We start from the raw sequence: 17,371 nt of genomic DNA, 5'->3' as shown, positions 1-17,371 counted from the left end.
CAGAAAGTGTCCTTTCCTATGTCTAAGGTTAAACAACATGCAGAATCTTAAGAGCCCAGTGACAGTAGGAAGACCAAGGCCGAGAAGCACCTTCCCAGGACTGTAGGTGGAGCTTAAATGGACATTCAAGGCCTTGGTTCTAACATCCTTCTCAGGAAGATGGAGTGGATGGAGCAAAGGCCTAGCCCAATGGCCCACAACGGGAATGATCATCGTGGTGGAATCAGTATCTAGGGCAGTATCCAAGTTGGTGGGCTTGGGTGCTATGTGGCTATTTAGCTGACCCAGAACTCCACCTTAAGAGACTTAGGCCAGGATTTAAGCTGAAGGTTGCAGAACTGAGTCGAAGCATGGAGAAGCTCAGAATCAAGGAACTCTTCATAGTGGCCTGTGCCTTACATGATTATAGGAATTTGACTAGGGAAATCATTCCAAGGAGCAGCTCTAGATATATCAAGGGCAAGGGCATAGGCTACTATCAACTGTGCAATGAAGCACCAGACAGTTACAAGACGAGGATGGTGGCCCAGTTAGACAGGTTTCAAATCAACGCCCCCAGCTGTCACACGGTGGATGGATCAGAGTGGGGAAGGGGGGGGGGTGCTGAGTGTTGGAGGCAGCCAACCCAGGGAAGGCTCCACATGGAAGAGGGTTCAGATCAAGCTGTAAGGACAGGAGGAATTCTCCTCTACCCAACTCTAGTGTGCCCATTCCTTAGCTTATCAAACAATTATCAAGCCCTCAAGCACCCATGGGGAAACCAGGTCTGGCCAGCTTGTCTCCCTGGTTCCAAAGCCAGACAGGCTCTGTGGGACCTAAGTGACACAGTCCTAGGACTCATTTCTGAGAGAGAAACGGACGCACAAAAAACTTTCCAAACACCGTTTACTTAACTAAAATCTGGAGAGAGGCAGCGAGAAGGTACATCAACACCTGGGCCACCAAGTTAGGAGTGTACATTGACAACAGCAACATACAGGGCCAGGGTGCTAAGGGCCAGCAGGCCTGTCACTACTGCCCGGGCCAGCAGCGCTGTCCAGCTGCCCAAGGAACAAAGATGGACAAAGGTCCTATGGGGAAAAAAAACCACAATGAGGAATGGAAAGAGAAAACACACCCCCAATTGAACCCAGCCTCAAACCCCAGCCGGCTCACTCCATGACAAAGGCCTTGTAGACACTAAGAAACATCAAGAAGAGAACTGCAGGCCGGAAGGTGTGGTACAAGTCATAGCGTGTTATCATCCAGACCTGAGCTGCTGCCACGATGTAGTGGACCTGCAGGGAGGAGGGAAGGAAGTGGGAAGCTGGGGCCAAGTCTGGGGGAGAAGTATGGTTAACAGCATAAAGGTGGGTACGGACAAGACTGCATACCAGACTGATGTTGGAGTCAATGCTCATCTGGATGTATTTCCAGTCAAATTCAATGCCTCGGGCTCCCACCCAGAGAGGAATGCAGCTGAGGAAGGCAAAGGGAGGGACTCTCTAGTACCCAGACCCCCTGAACACCCAGACTCTGATCCCCACCCACCAGCACTCCTGTGAGACCCAGAAGCCTAGGCTCCAGGCTGCTCCACACACCGGGACATAATGAGCTCAGCAGTGGCCCAGCCCAGGGCAGCAACCATGATCTTGTATTCCCCCTTGCCTGCATTCCGCGACATGACAAGGTTTAGGCCTATCAGGTCTGCCACATCCACACTGGCTTTCATGAATTCCTGTGGGTCAGGCAGAGACGAGTGAACACACACAGGGGCCAGGTGAACACACTCCTGCACTCCCTGCCCCTCCCGTGTCCAACTCACCCCGATGAAGTCATAGATGCCACCTTCCCAGGTGGGGAAGAAAGTGGCCAAGAACAGCATCTGAGAAAAGAAAGTGGAAAGGTCACCTGAAGGTGAGGGCAATAAAACTACGCAGACATTGTGGACAGTGATTGAGTTGCAAGAGGAGGGCTGAACGCTGGGTTCTGGGGTTATGCCGGGTGGAAGTGGCAAGATCACAAGAGCAGGGGGGACAGAAGGCAGATGCCGGGTTCCCGAGAAGTCTAGAAGTTCACACGAGAATCTGAAGTCTAGAAATGCCGGAGTGAAAGCATGCCTAGCATAAGCAGCACCATGCGACACCCTGTGGGTGAAATATCACTTAGCCAACACTTAAGGGGTTTCCTCAGTTTTACCAAAAGTGCTAAGAAAAAGTTGCACCAAGGACTCTGCTGGGCTTCCACCCCTTCTAAGGTATTCAGGCACAGTCCCTAAGCTTTGTCTCGAGGGTTGTTCCTTGGAGCGCAACAGCAGCAGATCCGGGTCCCTGAGGTCTGGAATGCCTGGAGGCCAAACACGTGGAGTCCCGGAGTCCCTCACCTTGCATAGCTGCACAAAGAGGTAGGTGACCCCGGCCTGGACACATTTCCAGAAGGCGTTGTACTCGGACCTGAAGAAGGGGGCGGTGAGGGGTCGGCCCAGGACCCGCACCCTCTCCGCCCCGCGCCCGCCCTGCACTCACAGGCCGCTGCACTTGTACGTGATGAAATAGGGAAAGTAGGCGAGGGCAAAGCAGTTCCCGAAGTGGAACAGGGTCATGACGCCGGCCGCCCGGTCCCGCCAGCGCGGAACTCGCCCGGCGGCGCCTCCTCTAGGCAAGGGGTCTCGGCCTCGCCGGCACCCGGGCCTGGCGCCCACCTGATTGCCGTGGCCCACGCGCGGTCTTATGGGAATGGTAGTCCCGCCTGGCACGTCGCGCGCCATGACGTCAGAGCGCCGATCGCCTGCCCCGCTGCGGGGCTTCCAGAGCCTGACGCTATTGAGGACTGGTGTTTCGACAGCACCTGCCCTCCATGGCCCAGATGCGTTTGCTCTCCCTAAGTAGTACCCGGCTCGCAACCAAGCGCCACCTCTTTCTCGCCTATCCGAGAACCCGGCCCCAAACGCACGGTGATCGGCGCAGAGACAAGAGGACGAAGCTGTGCGCACATTGGTTTTTATTTCATTGTTGACTCGGGAGAGCCACGCGACCTCTTTCTAAGGGGACCCGAGGGGAGAACGTGAGGTGCGCGGAAAAGCAAGGAGGGGCCTTCCGGGTTACTTCTCCTGGCTAAACATGTAGCGGATGAGGTCCACTACCCGGTTACTGTAGCCATATTCGTTGTCATACCTGGGGAGGGGAGGAAGGAGGCATCAGTGTGTGTGTGTGTGTGTGTGTGTGTGTGTGTGTGTGTGTGTGTGTGTGTGTAGCCATATTCGTTGTCATACCTGGGGAGGGGAGGAAGGAGGCATCAGTGTGTGTGTGTGTGTGTGTGTGTGTGTGTGTGCCCCCGCCCTCCTGCTAGCCTCTCCCACTATCTTCCGGCATCAGTGTGTGTGTGTGTGTGTGTGTGTGTGTGTGTGTGTGTGTGTGTGTGTACACGTGCGTGCGTGCCCTCCTGCTAGCCTCTCCCACTATCTTCCGGCATCTTTCCCCTTTACCAGGAAACGAGCTTAACGAAGTTGTCATTGAGGGCAATGCCTGCCCTAGCATCGAAGATGGACGAATGAGGATCGCCGATAAAGTCCGTGGAGACCACCTAGGTGACAATTTCAAAGATAAATGTAGCAGAGTAAGGACCTCCAGAAGCCCAGACTTGACTCAGACCACATTGTCATTCAGTCATCTGGCATATTGGCTAGAGTTCTTTTGTGTTGGTGACAAGATGTCTCAGGGATTATCAGAAAAGACATAGGTTGGGGGGTGGTTCAGTGGGTAAAAGTGCTTGTCACATAAGTGCGAGCATCGGAGTTTGGATCCCCAAAGGCTGGGCATGTGGTGGACACCTGTAATCCCAGCATTCCAGATCCAGACCGAAGATCCCTGAGGCATGATGGCTAGCTAGACTGGCTGAAATTGGCACGCTACAGTTACAGCTTGCCTCAGTAAATAGTGGAGTGAAATAAGACATGTCAGTTTCATGCCTCCACACATGTATCACCACTGCTCATGTACCTGTACACATTTCCCCATGCATCCACACAGGTACACAGGGCAGGGTGGGTGGGTGGGAGGCACATGACTCAGACCACAATGCCCTAATGCTGTTCCAAGAAACATTACATGCAAGCAGTGGATGGCATGAGCCTGGGTCTTGTGAGTAGGATCTGAAGTAGGAGCAGCTACTGGCACAGACCCTGAGGGTTGCAGCCCTTAAGGACACAGGAGGGTTTTTTTGGCATTGGACTGATTTGATTTGAACCATTCAGATGACATCTTGGCACTTGAGGGCAGACCTGCGGGAACCAATGCAAGGGAACTTCTCCAAGGCCGAAGCACTTTTTTTTTTATACTGGGCCTCTTTGTTGCTCTGGAACTCGCTCTGTAAACCAGGCTAGCCTCACACTCTCAGAAATCTGCCTCTGCCTCCTGACTGCTGGGATTAAAGGTGTGCATTCCTCCACCACCCCTGAGCCTAGCAGATGGCACTTGTGAAGTCTGCTCCCAGGAAAGGCATCTGACCTGGCCTAAACCCCGAGGAAAAAACATTTAAAAATAAGAACTGGTGTCTTTTTTTCCCCGCTAAGCATGTATTAAGCACCTCTGTACGCCAGGCCCTGGGTAGATAGTAAAAGCTCCATAGGGAGTTAGTTCTTAAGTTACTATTTTCTTGGACAGCATGTGCTGTGGGTTACATGAGTGACTTCTTGTCATTGTGGTGAGGAAAAACAACATTGTTAGATCAAGGCAGCACAGTGTCAAGGCACACAGGCAGAAAGACCTACTTTCCCTGGCCTGCAGGTTTTGTGTGTCTGTTTTTTGAGACAGGGTCTCATTATGTAGCCTTGGCTGGCCTGGAACTCAGACTCACCTCCTTGAGTGTGCTCCACCATGCCCAGCTGGCCTGTAATTCCTATTTTGGCCCATGCATAATAGTTCCATGGTGAGTGGGACTCCTCATTCTCCCAGGGGTCCCCTAAGGTTTCCTCAGTCCTTACCTGGTCCTCTGTGTAAGCAAGGATGCCAGCCAAAGGCCCTTTGGCTGCTGCTTTTATAGCCTCCTTGATAGCTGAGTAGGAGGCAGGCTGGGCCAGGCGGCAGGTCAGGTCCACAACAGATACATTTGGGGTTGGCACCCGGAATGCCATTCCCGTTAACTTCCTGGAGAGTTTCACAGCAAGGGTGGGAGTCAGAGCACAGAGACTTCTGTTTCCATTCTCCCCTTGCCTTGGGACCTGTGAGGCCCTCCTAGGGAATGTCCCCACCCTGGTTACAGCATTGTATCCTCATACCCTTTGAGCTCTGGGATGACTTTGCCTACAGCACTGGCAGCCCCAGTGGAGGATGGGATGATGTTCTGGTGAGCACCGCGGCCACCTCGCCAATCCTTCTTTGATGGCCCGTCCACTGTCTTCTGAGTGGCCGTGTAGGAATGGACTGTGGTCTTGGGGAACAAGAGGATCAAGATGAAGCCTTCTTGCTCCTAAGCTCTCATTCCTCTTTCTTCTAGGACTTGGGAGGTGGTCTAGGTATGGAGGCTAACAGGGCCACCACCACAGATCATAGGAAGGGTGCCTGGAGGCCAGGGCCTGTTCTTGTCAGAGCATTTCAAAGGGCGCCCCTGCCGGTGGGCTTCCTTCCCAAGCCACTCTCGCTGCCAGCTCCATACCTTAAGCAAGGCCCGGGAAGAAGGGCCTGGTCTCCCTGCCACCCTTTCTGCCCCAACTCACCATTAGCCCTTCCACGATCCCAAAACGTTCATGAATAACCTTTGCGAGGGGGGCCAGGCAGTTGGTGGTGCAGGACGCATTGCTGGAATGACCGTGGTGTGCCAGATGAGTGCCAGAGCCCCCTTCCCACCATTACTCTTACTAACCAGGTCTGGCTTTGTGAGATGGGAGGGAGAGGGAGGGCTTCCTGGGGTGCCATGGGATGGGAATGGGAGTGCATGAGATAAAGGAGCCCTTGGAAGTGCCACTGGGGAATGCTGCCTGGGCATGTCCTCTAGATACTGAACATTCCTAGTAGTTTCATGGGGAAATTAACATGAGGGCTTGAGATTTAGGGACTGATAAGTGGGAGCAAGTTGATCTGAAAGACTCCAGAGATTTAGTGGAATTGGGGTGGGGAGAAAGTGTTCCCTGTGCTATAGCCTGGCATGTCTGCTGGTACCACCCACGTGTTCAAGGATGGCTGTCAGCCCAGGTACCTGACAATGTTCATAGTGCCAGGGTTATAGTCCTTCTCATTCACACCCATGACCAACATGGGTGCATCAGGGGAGGGCGCAGTGACTACCACACGCTGGGCACCGGCTGTGATGTGTGCCTAGTGATAGAGTACAAGGGTTAGGGTCTCCAAGCACCACTGCCCCCTCTTCCAGACAGGTGTGGGCACTCTCCCCCACTCACCGAAGCTGCCTCCGTGGACAGGTATACGCCTGTAGACTCCACCACATAGGGACACCCTACGGAACTCCAAGGGATGTCTTTGGGGTCTTTGCTGTGGGTGGTGGGAAGGCTGGGTCAGTCTTCCTTGCTTGGGTATCAGGCAAGCCAAGAGGCTTTGGTGCCTTGACCTGCTAACACCCATTCCATAACTCCATTTTTACCTGCCTGCTCCAGGTCGGTGCCCTCTTGCGGCCCACACCACCCACTCTCCCTTTCTTCTCCTTCCTTCCTTCCTTTCCTTTTTTTTTTGTGGGGGGGCATTTGAGACAGGGTTTCTCTGTGTAGCCTTGGCTGCTCTGGAACTCACTCTGTAGACCAGGCTGGCCTCAAACTAAGAGATCTGTCTGCCTCCTGAGTGCTGGAATTAAAGGCATGTGCCACCACTGCCCGGCAGCTCTTCCTTTCTTGTCTGCTAAACCTGCAGTGTCTAGACAGACTTTGACGTCCTCAGCTCCGGCTCTTCCACCCTCAGGAACTATTCCGACAACGCTGAAGAGAGACCAGAACTGGCAACGCTCCTTTCTGGTCCCAGCTCTTGACCACTTCCCGTGAACCCTTGTAGCCTTTTGCCATCACCACTGAGCTCTTGTTGGGAAGACCCCCAGGACAGACACCCACGCCAGACAACAGCTCGTGGGAAGACTACAGTTGAAGGACCCTGTGGCCAGGCAGTGACCCGTCACTGACAGTAGAACACGCTCCCCCCCCCAAAGGCTTTCGGGTCCTCTCTTTTCCAGTCTGCGTTTTCACTGGATTTTGGTTGGTTGCTTGGTGGTTGTGTCTCACGTAACCCAGTCTGGTCTGCAGCTTCAGTGATCCTCCTGCCTCAGCCTCCCGAGTGCACAAGCACCATCATGACTGGTTTCACCTTGATTACCCCCCCCCATGTTTTTATCTGAAACTTGTCAAGCACCCTTCCTTGTTTTCCACTTGGGTCTAGCAGGCAAGCTCAGTGACTCCATCTGTGGGCTTGTCCCTCATGGAATTATCATGTGACAGGGAGATTTGTTTTTACAATTGCTTCTGGCTCTACTTCTGGATCATTCCATACCACATGACTGGATCTGTTTCTGCCATAAGAATTTAATCAATCAGTATCTAGTTAAACTTTTTTTGTTGTTGTTTTTTGAGACAGGGTTTCTCTGTGTAGCCTTGGCTGCCCTGGAACTCACTTTGTAGACCAGACTGGCCTTGAACTCACAGATATCTACCTGACTCTGCCTCCCAAGTGCTGGAATTAAAGATGTACACCACCACTACCTGGCTATATTTAAACATTTTAAAATAACTTATTTTAAGTCCGCTGTGTGTGTGTGAGAGAGAGAGAGAGAGAGGGAAAGAGAGAGAGAGAGAGAGAGAGAGAGAGAGAGAGAGAGAGAGAGAGAGAGAGAGAGAGAAGGGGAGGAGAGGGGAGGGGAGGGGAGGGGAGAAGAAAGGAAAGAGAGAGTGTTGTTGGATCCTCTGGAGCTGTAGTTACAGGAGGCTATGAGCCACTTTTGGGAGTTCTGGGAATTGAACTTGGGTCCTCTGAAAGGGCAATTGTGATCTATCTCCAGCACCGACTGATGCATATTCATTTAATTTTTATGGTGCTGAAGATTGATGCCAGGCCTTTATACATAGAGGAGAATATTCTACTACTGAGCTACATCCCTAGCCCTATTTTCTTCTTTTTAGTCACTCTACACATGTACACTAAGCTGTCATGAGCCTTCAGTCTTAGGTATTTATCTGTTAACCACCATGTTCATTTTTTCAGAAAAGCCCGTGTCAGGACAGCGGTGATAGCAGGCTGGGAGCACAGGCTAGCCAGCCCTAGGTTCTGCCCCCAGTTAGCTACAGTGGGGGAATGAATGAATGCACAAGCTCCCCTCTCTTCTCTGGACAACATGGCTCCTTTCTCCCTCTGCTCCATCAGCCCACACCATTCACCGTCTGGGCCAGGTAGCCTTTATCTGATGCACTCGTTTTCTGGCTTTCAAGCTAGGAGTACTTCAGCAATTCCTGAAACAAATTGAGTTGGCCCAGCCCCTCATGCCTACGGGTCTGTTCTGAAGAGTCGTCCATCAGTTGCATGAGTGGGAAGGCAACTGTATTGTATATTCTATTGGCAGGTTGTCACGTGCTGTTTGGGCTCACTGAGAAGCTGGCTCAAGACCCAAACATGTTTATGTCAAACGTTCTTCAAGACCCCTTGTCCAGGGGTGGACTGGCCCCCTCCCCTCTGTGATAGAAAAAGAAGAGAACAGTAAAATAGCCCCAAGGTAAGAGCACAGTCCCTGAGAACGGAGGTTACACAAGCTCCGCCATGAGAGAAAGCTCAGTCAGGAGCTCCAACCTCCACTTCCCTAGTCATTCTCTGCTGGGTGTTGTGAGCCCTTGACTAGACCATGGCTCATCGCTCTCTGTTACTATCTGTTCCGTTACTTAGAAGCTCCACCAGCCCTGCCTGGAAACTGAATTTTCTTGGGTTATCCCCAGTTGATTTCCACCAGATGTTTTGAGCACTTGATTTGACATTTTGCTATCTATCTATCCATCCCTTGCTGTTTATTTTTTGATTTTGGCTTGCCATATATAATTTATAAACTTTTTCAAAACGAAAAGTGTGACTATCAGGTCATTCATTCTCCAGCAGTATGGGAGTGGGGGTGTTGTGGGGGGGAGGGGGGAGGGGGGGCAGCGCTGGCAATGCCCAGACAGATGCAGAGGGACTTAAGGTGATTGATAAGCTGACCCACTGGAATTGCTCTTGGGGTCATGATTTCAAACTCAGGGCAAGCAGCTTCTTTTTTCCAGGACACCCTCGTACCTACCTCCAGTCAATCCCCTCCAAACTCATACCTCAGCAAGTTAAAAGGGAAGCTGTGAGTGTTCTGCCTGAGCAGGAGCCAGACGACCTTGCCTGGGGCTACAGAGGGTTGGTTTCTTAGGGTTTGCAAGTAACATGTCATTGTTTATTTTTCCTGGAGACAATTTTATTATTTAGCTCCAGGCTGACCTAGAACTTGAGTAATCCTCCTGTCTCAGCCTTCCAAGTGCCTGGGTTGTGAGTGTATACCCCACACCTGGCATGCTACTGTCTGATATGTAGATTTTGACTCTACCTGCAAATTGTGGGACATCCCATCAGCAGAAGCTGTATGAGGTAAGCACTATGACTTTGCTTATGTGGAAGGGGTACAGGCCCAGGGTCCCCAGAGGTGATGACCAGGGTGGCAGATGAGGCAAAGAGAAGACTGCAGGGTGGGATGCATAGTGCATGGTGTACCCCGGGAGCTGGAGCCTTATTTGGGGTGCTGAGGAGCATGGGGGGTTAGGTGGAGGATTCAAAAGGCTTCAGGGGATGCTGGGTAGGAGCTGGCTCAGGGGAAGCAGGAGACCAGGTACAGTGAACCTATGTACCCAAGAGAACACATGCAGATATGTGTTAGATACAAAACACTAAAGAACCATGGGCTGTTCTTAACTGTTGTAGGAATCAGAGAGCTTCCTGAGACCCTCTCTCTAAACAGTACCTAGAGGATGCACATCTAGTTTAGCTGTAGCATGGGATGACAGCCTCCCCACTTCACGGTGTGTGAGACACTCAGGCCTTACCACTGGTACACTTGGATCTCAGTGTTATCCACAACTAGTCTTCCATCCTTTTCTTCCACGCTTCCTTTGTATCTCCCATGCACAGAGTCATATTTGAACATGTATACCTGCAGTAGACAGGGTCCTCATCTTAGGTGGCAGAGCCAGCAACCCCAGAGAAGTCCCCACCTTGGGGAGGATTCTGCAAGGCTTTCCATACAGCTCTTGGAACCCTCTTCCCAGCTCAGGTACCACTCCGGCTGGCCCCTCTCTCCATCTGCTCCTTACCATGTATTCTGGGTCAATGAATGGATCATTCACTGCCACCACCTTAACGCCCTTCTCCATGCAGACTCGCAACACCAAACGACCAATGCGTCCAAATCTGTCCAAGCAGGAACATATAAAATAGGGCATGGGTGTGGGAGCGGGGTGACAGGGATGTCATGGTGTCAGTGTCCCACCAAGTTCATGTTGAACTTTGAACCATTGCAGGTATTAAAAGGATGGGAACTTAGGGCTGGTGAGGTGGCTCAGTGGGTAAAGGCACTTGCTGCCGAGCCTGACATCCTCAGTCCTATCCTTGGGACCCATGTGGCAGAAGAGACCTGACTCCTGCAAGTTGTCTTTTGACCTACACACGCATACATGCATGCACACACACACACATAAACACAGATCATTTCTAATCCTCTCGTGGTATTAAGTTTAAATTTAGTTCAGAGGGTGGGGCCCCTAGGGGGGTGTTAGTGGCTTTATGAGGAGAGAGACCCGGAAGCTGGCCCTGACTCTATCCGACATGCATGTTAGTGCACTGCATATTAGTGCACTGCCTTAGGACTCTGCAGAGTCCCCACGGGTGAGGAGGCTCCCACCAGATGCTTCATCCCAATGTTGTACTCTCCCAGTCTCCAGACTGTAAGAAATCTCTTTTCTTTGAAATGACCCAGTATCAGGTGTTGAGTGATAGCCGCTGAAAACAGACTGAGACATCGGGAAGCTCTCTCAAGGGGTCTAGGTCCTCAGTGTGGGTGTGGGAAGCAACCGCTCTGTGTGTCTCATCTCTTGCCCAGGTGAGATTGCTCAGCTCTTAACCTGTACTTCCATTTCCCAGCCCCACCCACCCCGTTTGTTCATTTCCTTCTCTTTTCCTTCCCTCCGCTCCCCTCCCCTCCTCCCCTCCTCCCCTCTTCCTCTCTCCATTCCTTTTTATTTTCTATTTTCATTTTTATTTGTATTACTTGTGTGTGTGTGTGGTGCTGGAGACCAAACCCAGGGCTTTGTGCATGCTAGACAGGTACTCTACTACCAATTTATATACCTTCACCCTCACCCCTGTACCTCCTTTGTTTTTCTGTTTGTTTGAGACAGGGTCTCACTGGGTAGCCCTGCTTGGCCTGGAACTCGCAGAGATCTGCCCGCCTCTGCCTCTGCCTCTCTAGACACTCTCCTCTCTGCCTCTCTGCCCCTCTGCCTCTGCCAGGATCAAAGGTGTGCGCTGTATTCCTCCCAGCCTCCAGCTCCTTTTCATATTGTTTTGTTCTGTATTTTTTGAGACAGGATCTCACTCTGTAGCCCAGACTAGCCTGGAACTCGCAATCCATAGCTCAGGTTGGCCTTGAATTTGGGAGCCATGCTTTAGCCTCCCTAGTTGCTGGTGTTTTAGACACACCACCATACCTTGCTAATGTCCCCTGTTCTCACTCCCATAGCTGGGTGGATCCAGGGAAACTCCACACCTCTCTGTTTTAAATGAGAGCTGTATTCCTTACCACCGTGCCGCAGGTCTTAAAGGACTCTCTGCCGCGCCCCCTCCTCCCCCCAGTTGTCCTTACAGCTGTGCAGATTCCCTGCCATCTCTGGATATACGAGCCTGCTCCTCCCATGCTAGGACACTTGCTTGCCCCACGACCTTGAGGACTTTCCGCAGTGGAGAGACGGAGTGCCTTTTGTCACTTAGCCTCACAAAGGTTTCCTGTGGCCAGCCTTTGCTTCCCTCCTGGGCCTTGGTGAGGTCTCCACTGCAGCCTTGAACTACCTCGGGCCTGTATCTGAATACTGTCTTCTAGAAGTAGGTTCTCCAAGGACTGGCTTGCCCTTGCTTGCCCAGCGAGAAGGAGGAAGATGCCCCCAGCCCATGGTGACCGGAGGAGGCCACATTGTCAGCCTCTGGGGCTGGCTCCAGCATCACCTTGGGTGAAGTAGACTCACCCATTGATGCCCACTGTTAGTTCCTTCATTGGCGGTAGAGGAATGGGAGGAGCTTCTTTGACCGGCTGTGGCCGAGGTGGCACTGGCGGCGGCGGATTCTCGACCTTAGGTGGCGGCTCCTCAATTTTGGGCTCAGGTGGACATGGTGGACATGGTGGACATGGTGGACATGGTGGGGGTGGCGATCTAATCACTGTGGGGAGCAGAGAGGGTCCGGAAAGGGGGTGGTGAGCTGGGTCACTCCATTCAGGATATGGGGATGGGTGAGGTGGTGCAATGGGTAACAGGCGACTGCCCCTACCTGAGTGTGAGTCCTGGGAGCCTGATTTCTGCCTCCACACACATACAAATGTGTGAGAGTGCCTCCCATATGGGAGCATGTGCACACACACACACACACACACACACACACACACACACACAAATGCCAATTTCTTTTTTCTTTTTTAAAGAGAAAGTTTGGCTTTCTAGTGGCCTAGTGTTTCTTTCCCAAATCCCCCAAGCCAGAGAACAAGCAAGAGAGAGCACCGAGGTTAAAACGTGTGCCAGGTAGCCAGGTGTGGCGGCGCGCACATTTAATCCCAGAGAATCTGTCAATTCAAAGCCATCATAGTCTACAGAGTGAGTTCCAGAATAGCCAGGGCGACACAGAGAAACTCTGTCTCAAAAACAAAACAAAACAAAACAGCAACAAAAGGTATGTGCCGGAGACTTCTCCCTAAACTTCAATTTCAGTGTGTGTTTAGCAGTTACATGAGGATGTATTTTCTGTGATTCAGTTTCTTACTCTGTGAAATGAGGATAAGAGATCCCACACATATTATAGCCCTCGCTGTCCCTTTCTTTCCCTTCCTCCTCCTTGAGATGGTCTAACCTAGGCTGGACTCAAGTTATCGGTTCTTGTGCCTCACCCTCCGCAAAGCTGTGACCACAGCTGTGTCCGCTTTGCGGCCCCTCCCCCATTTCAGTGCTGGGGACAGATCCAGGGCCCCCATCTGTTAAACAACTGCTCGCCTGCTTTGGTACACAGCACTCTTACATGTTAGTATTTCAAAGATGATTTCTTGATCTGATAATAGATCTAGTTCTGTGAGCTCCAACCTATTCTAAAGATAAGACTCACCCTGGGAGGCCTCTTTCTAGAAAAATCAGACTTAGTTGGGCAATACTGAGGCCCAAGAATATTTTCTCTTCTCTCTCCTCTCTCTCCTCTTTCTTCTCTTCCCTCTCTCCCCTTCTTTCCTCTCCCTCCTCCTCCCCCTCCCCTCTCTCCTCCCCCCTCCCTCTCTCCCCTCCCCTGGCTCCTTTCCTCTCCTCGCCCCTCCCCTCCCCTCTCTAGGTCTTAAGACCTGGCTATCTTGGGCTCCTCTGAAATGATACTGAGGCGTGAGGCTCCCCGGGGCTGGTTATGTCTCCAGAGCCTTTGATGATGTCACAATGTCCCTCTCCTCTTTCCTCCCCTCCCCTCCCACTCTCCCCTTCCCTCCCACTCTCCCCTCCCCTCTCCTCTCCCCTCCCCTCTCCTCTCTCCTCTCCTCCCCTCCCCTCTCCTCTCTCTTCCCCCTCCCCTCCCCTCTCTCCTCCCCACTCCTCCCCTCCCCTTCCCCCTCCCCTCTCCTGTGCAGAAGTCCCGGGTGAGGAAGGAGATGAGTGGGAGTGGGATGGGGAGGACTCCTGGAGGAAGAGGTCTGGAAGCTGCCTGAAAGGCTCCCCTCCTCCTGCCCCCTGGCCTGCTCCTCCAGAGCACGCAGCAATCAGCATTCTAGTGGCAGGAGGGTCTCAGCACTCCGAGCATCCTGTATGAGGGTGTATTGACTCCAGACTACACTTTCCTCCTCTTCCCAGGGTCACCCCCAAAGGCTCTCCTCACCTGGACATGACTGCCTCAGTAGTTGGACAACAGTGACGTTGGTGAGGACGACGTCACGTTTTGACATGGCCTAAGGTCTTAAGACCCGGCCTTGGGCCCCTCTGAGATGGTACTGAGGTGTGAGGCTCCCCCAGGCTGGTTATGTCTCCAGAGCCTTCGATGATGTCACATTGTCCAGTGACATCACAGAGGAAGTGGTGTGCAGGCTGGAGACCTTAGCCCGCAGAGGCCTCTGGGAATCTCACACTGAGTATTTCAGGGCCACACTGGCATCTAGAGTGGAATCTGCTGGGCTCACACAGCTGCCCATGGCTGCTGTCTCCCTTCCTCCCTCCCCTGGTCCACCTGCTCCTTGCTGTCCTGGATCTCTGAGGAGGTTCCCTGGCTCTCCCAGTGTCTGGAAAGGCCTGGAAAGTCCCGAGTCTCCCCTTGGCTACCTGGGTTCCCAGGGGTTTACGAGTAGCTCTTCTCACCCAGGCGGAGGAGAGGAAGGAGATACTCTAGGATCCAGAGGTCTGGGAGGACAGCATGGAAGCAGCTTCTCCCTGACATGTCAGGACAGCTGCACTTGGGAACTCAGCAGCAGGCACGGTTGCCTGCCCAAGGTCAAGGCAGTCAACATTCTCATGATGGGGGAGGGGCTCAGGAGCTGCAGACAGGGAAAAGGATGAGTCAGTTTTCCTTTGGGTTGTACACCAAGCACTGCTGGGTGATCCTATACCCATGAATCTGTTGGCAGGACGAATCAGTGTGGGCTTCAAAATAGAGATAGATGCACAGATGGGAGGTAGGTAGGTAGATAGATGATAGATGATTGGTAGATAGATGATAGATAGATAGATAGATAGATAGATAGATAGATAGATAGATAGATAGATATAGGCAGATAGATAGATAGATAGATAGATAGATAGATAGATAGATAGATAGATAGATAGATAGATGATAGGAAGGGTACTAGGCTGCAGAGATGGCCCATCCATTAAGAGCACTTGCTGCTCTTATAGCTGATTTGGCTTCAGTTCCCAGCACCCACAGTGGTTTACAACCATCTGTAACTCCAGTTCTAGGGGGATCTGATGCCCTCTTCTGGCCTATTCAGACACTTCATTCATGTGCTGCACATACATGTATGCAGGCAAAACACTCAATGTAGAGGGACTTTTTTTTTTTTTTTTGAGGCAGGGTTTCTCTGTGTAGTTTTGATGCCTGTCCTGGAACTCACTCTGTAGACCAGGCTGGCCTTGAACTCACAGAGATCCACCTGCCTCTGCCTTCCAAGTGCTGGGATTAAAGATGTGTACCACCACCACCAGGCATAGATGGACTTTTTTGGGGCCCCTGAATCACAAAAAAATGACACAGAGACTTATAAATTATGAAAGCTTGGCCTTAGCTTAGGCTTGTTTCTAACCAGCGCTTATAACTTAAATTAACCCATATCTTTACATCTACATTCTTCCATGCACTTGTTACCTCATCTCCATTATACTCATCCTGGTTATCTGGCATCTGGCTCTGACTCTACCTTTCCTTTTCCCAGAGCTCTCTTTGTCCAGAAGTCCCTTTTATACCTCCTGCCTAGCTATTGGCCATTTAGCTCTTTATTAAACCAGTCACAGTGACACAATGTAAAGGAACATTCCATAACACTCACTTATATAAAATAAAAATAACTTTAAAAAATGTCCATGAAATTGGTAGAGGGTAGAGGAGATATGAGAGAAGTTAGGAGGTGGGGTATAGATAAACATGATCAAAATACATTTATGCATATAAGAAATTCTAAAAAAAATCCCAAACAGCGTACACACACACACACACACACACACACACACACACACACACACACACACAGCCAGATGTGGTAGCATGCATCTGTAGTTCTAAAAGCTTGTGAGCCAGCTAGCTTGAACTACACAGCCCTGCAGAACAAGAACCCTTCCTAAACAAGCTCACCAACACACGCTGAAAGGGTGGGACTTGGTCTTATTCACTAGGTCCCATTGACCACAAGTGTGTGTGACACTTTTTAAAAATTTTAAATCACATTCATTTATGATATGTGTGCGTGTGCACACATGTGGTGGCCAGAGGATAACATTTGGGAGTAAGCTCCCTCTTTCTACTCTGTGGGTCTTGGGGATTGAATTCCAAACTCATCAGGCCTGCTAGCAAATGTCTTCAGTCACATGTTTAACTGGAAGTTACTCACTCCATAAATAAATCACATTTCCCTCCAGATTTTGTTTATTTTTTTATTTTATTTTATTTTATTTTATTTTTTTGGTTTTTCGAGACAGGGTTTCTCTGTGTAGCTTTGCACCTTTCCTGGAACTCACTTTGGAGACCAGGCTGGCCTCGAACTCACAGAGATCCGCCTGCCTCTGCCTCCCGAGTGCTGGGATTAAAGGCGTGCGCCACCACCGCCTGGCTCAGATTTTGTTTATTAAGGGAAGAAAATTTCCATAATTCTTTTAACTTTATAATTTGCAACATATATATATATACACATATATATATATTTATATTTAAATATATTTGGCTTCAGTTCAGTTTAAATATATATATTTAAAGTTCAGATCCCCATTCTCCTGTTGAATGGCTCACAACCCCGTATAACTCTAGCTCCAGGATAATTGACACCAGCACTCACATGGGCACACACTCATACTCATACAGAGGTAAGTAAGATTTAAAAATGTATTTGTAAATATAAACAAATTATATCCATAAATTAGAAATATTAATGCAATAGATTAAAATAATAACTTTTTAAAGTTTTGGCTTGAGGTTGACATTCAGTGATAGAGCACTTACCTAACATGCCTAATGAGTCATCTCTTCTGTTAAATGTGCGGCCTATCTGATGTGCACGCCTGGTTTTGATTCCTGGCTGGGTGTAGAGGAATAAATAGCATGTGCTCTGCTGTGGACCCACACTCCAGCCCCCACACACCTTAAACTCCAACTGCTGACAACTGTTCCCAGCCGTCTATGCTGTTGAAGAAACGGAGCTGAAGCACGTGTGGACTCAGAGTTGGTGCAGATGTTCTATTGGTCAAAAATGCTGTGTCAACAATCTCAGCACTTGGGAGACTGACACAGGAGGATTTCTGTAAGTTTAAGGCCAGCCTGGACTACATAGTGAGACTCTATATCAAAACAAACAAACAAGGGCCTGGAGAGATGGCTTAGTGGTTAAGAGAGCTTACTGCTCTTCCAGAGGACCTGGGTTCGATTCCCAGCACTAACATGGCAGCTCTCAAACTTCTGTAACTCCAGGATCTGAGGTCCTC

At 50.7% G+C, this 17,371-nt stretch overlaps 2 protein-coding genes across 4 annotated transcripts; both read right to left on the bottom strand.

Moving 5' to 3' along the window:
- Positions 1-867: 867 nt before the first annotated feature.
- Positions 868-2,717, bottom strand: Tmem147 (transmembrane protein 147). 2 transcript variants are annotated; one of them, XM_028855271.2, is made up of 7 exons: positions 2,505-2,717; positions 2,363-2,432; positions 1,805-1,864; positions 1,581-1,717; positions 1,374-1,458; positions 1,156-1,277; positions 868-1,070 (listed from the first exon to the last, which is right to left on the bottom strand). In XM_028855271.2, exons 1-7 carry the CDS (start codon positions 2,579-2,581, stop codon positions 947-949), a joined length of 675 nt encoding a protein of 224 aa, XP_028711104.1. In that variant the 5' UTR covers positions 2,582-2,717; the 3' UTR covers positions 868-946. The 2 variants fall into 2 exon arrangements, with proteins under 2 accessions (XP_028711104.1, XP_037058218.1); XM_037202323.1 differs by lacking the exons at positions 2,363-2,432; positions 2,505-2,717 and adding an exon at positions 2,179-2,330.
- Positions 2,718-2,962: 245 nt separating this feature from the next.
- Gapdhs (glyceraldehyde-3-phosphate dehydrogenase, spermatogenic) lies at positions 2,963-14,639 on the bottom strand. Of its 2 annotated transcripts, none has more exons than XM_037202278.1 (11): positions 14,546-14,639; positions 12,203-12,395; positions 10,280-10,376; positions 10,013-10,119; positions 6,374-6,464; positions 6,172-6,290; positions 5,693-5,774; positions 5,255-5,406; positions 4,961-5,123; positions 3,464-3,561; positions 2,963-3,152 (listed from the first exon to the last, which is right to left on the bottom strand). In XM_037202278.1, exons 1-11 carry the CDS (start codon positions 14,622-14,624, stop codon positions 3,080-3,082), a joined length of 1,254 nt encoding a protein of 417 aa, XP_037058173.1. In that variant the 5' UTR covers positions 14,625-14,639; the 3' UTR covers positions 2,963-3,079. The 2 variants fall into 2 exon arrangements, with proteins under 2 accessions (XP_037058173.1, XP_028711102.1); XM_028855269.2 differs by lacking the exon at positions 14,546-14,639 and adding an exon at positions 14,073-14,229.
- Between the last annotated feature and the right edge of the window lie 2,732 nt (positions 14,640-17,371).

Source organism: Peromyscus leucopus, chromosome 1 (genome assembly GCF_004664715.2).
Source record: "Peromyscus leucopus breed LL Stock chromosome 1, UCI_PerLeu_2.1, whole genome shotgun sequence".
Classification (NCBI taxonomy): domain Eukaryota; kingdom Metazoa; phylum Chordata; class Mammalia; order Rodentia; family Cricetidae; genus Peromyscus; species Peromyscus leucopus.
The sequence above is the reverse complement of the archived record's forward strand: the minus strand, read 5'-3'. Positions and strand labels throughout refer to the sequence as shown.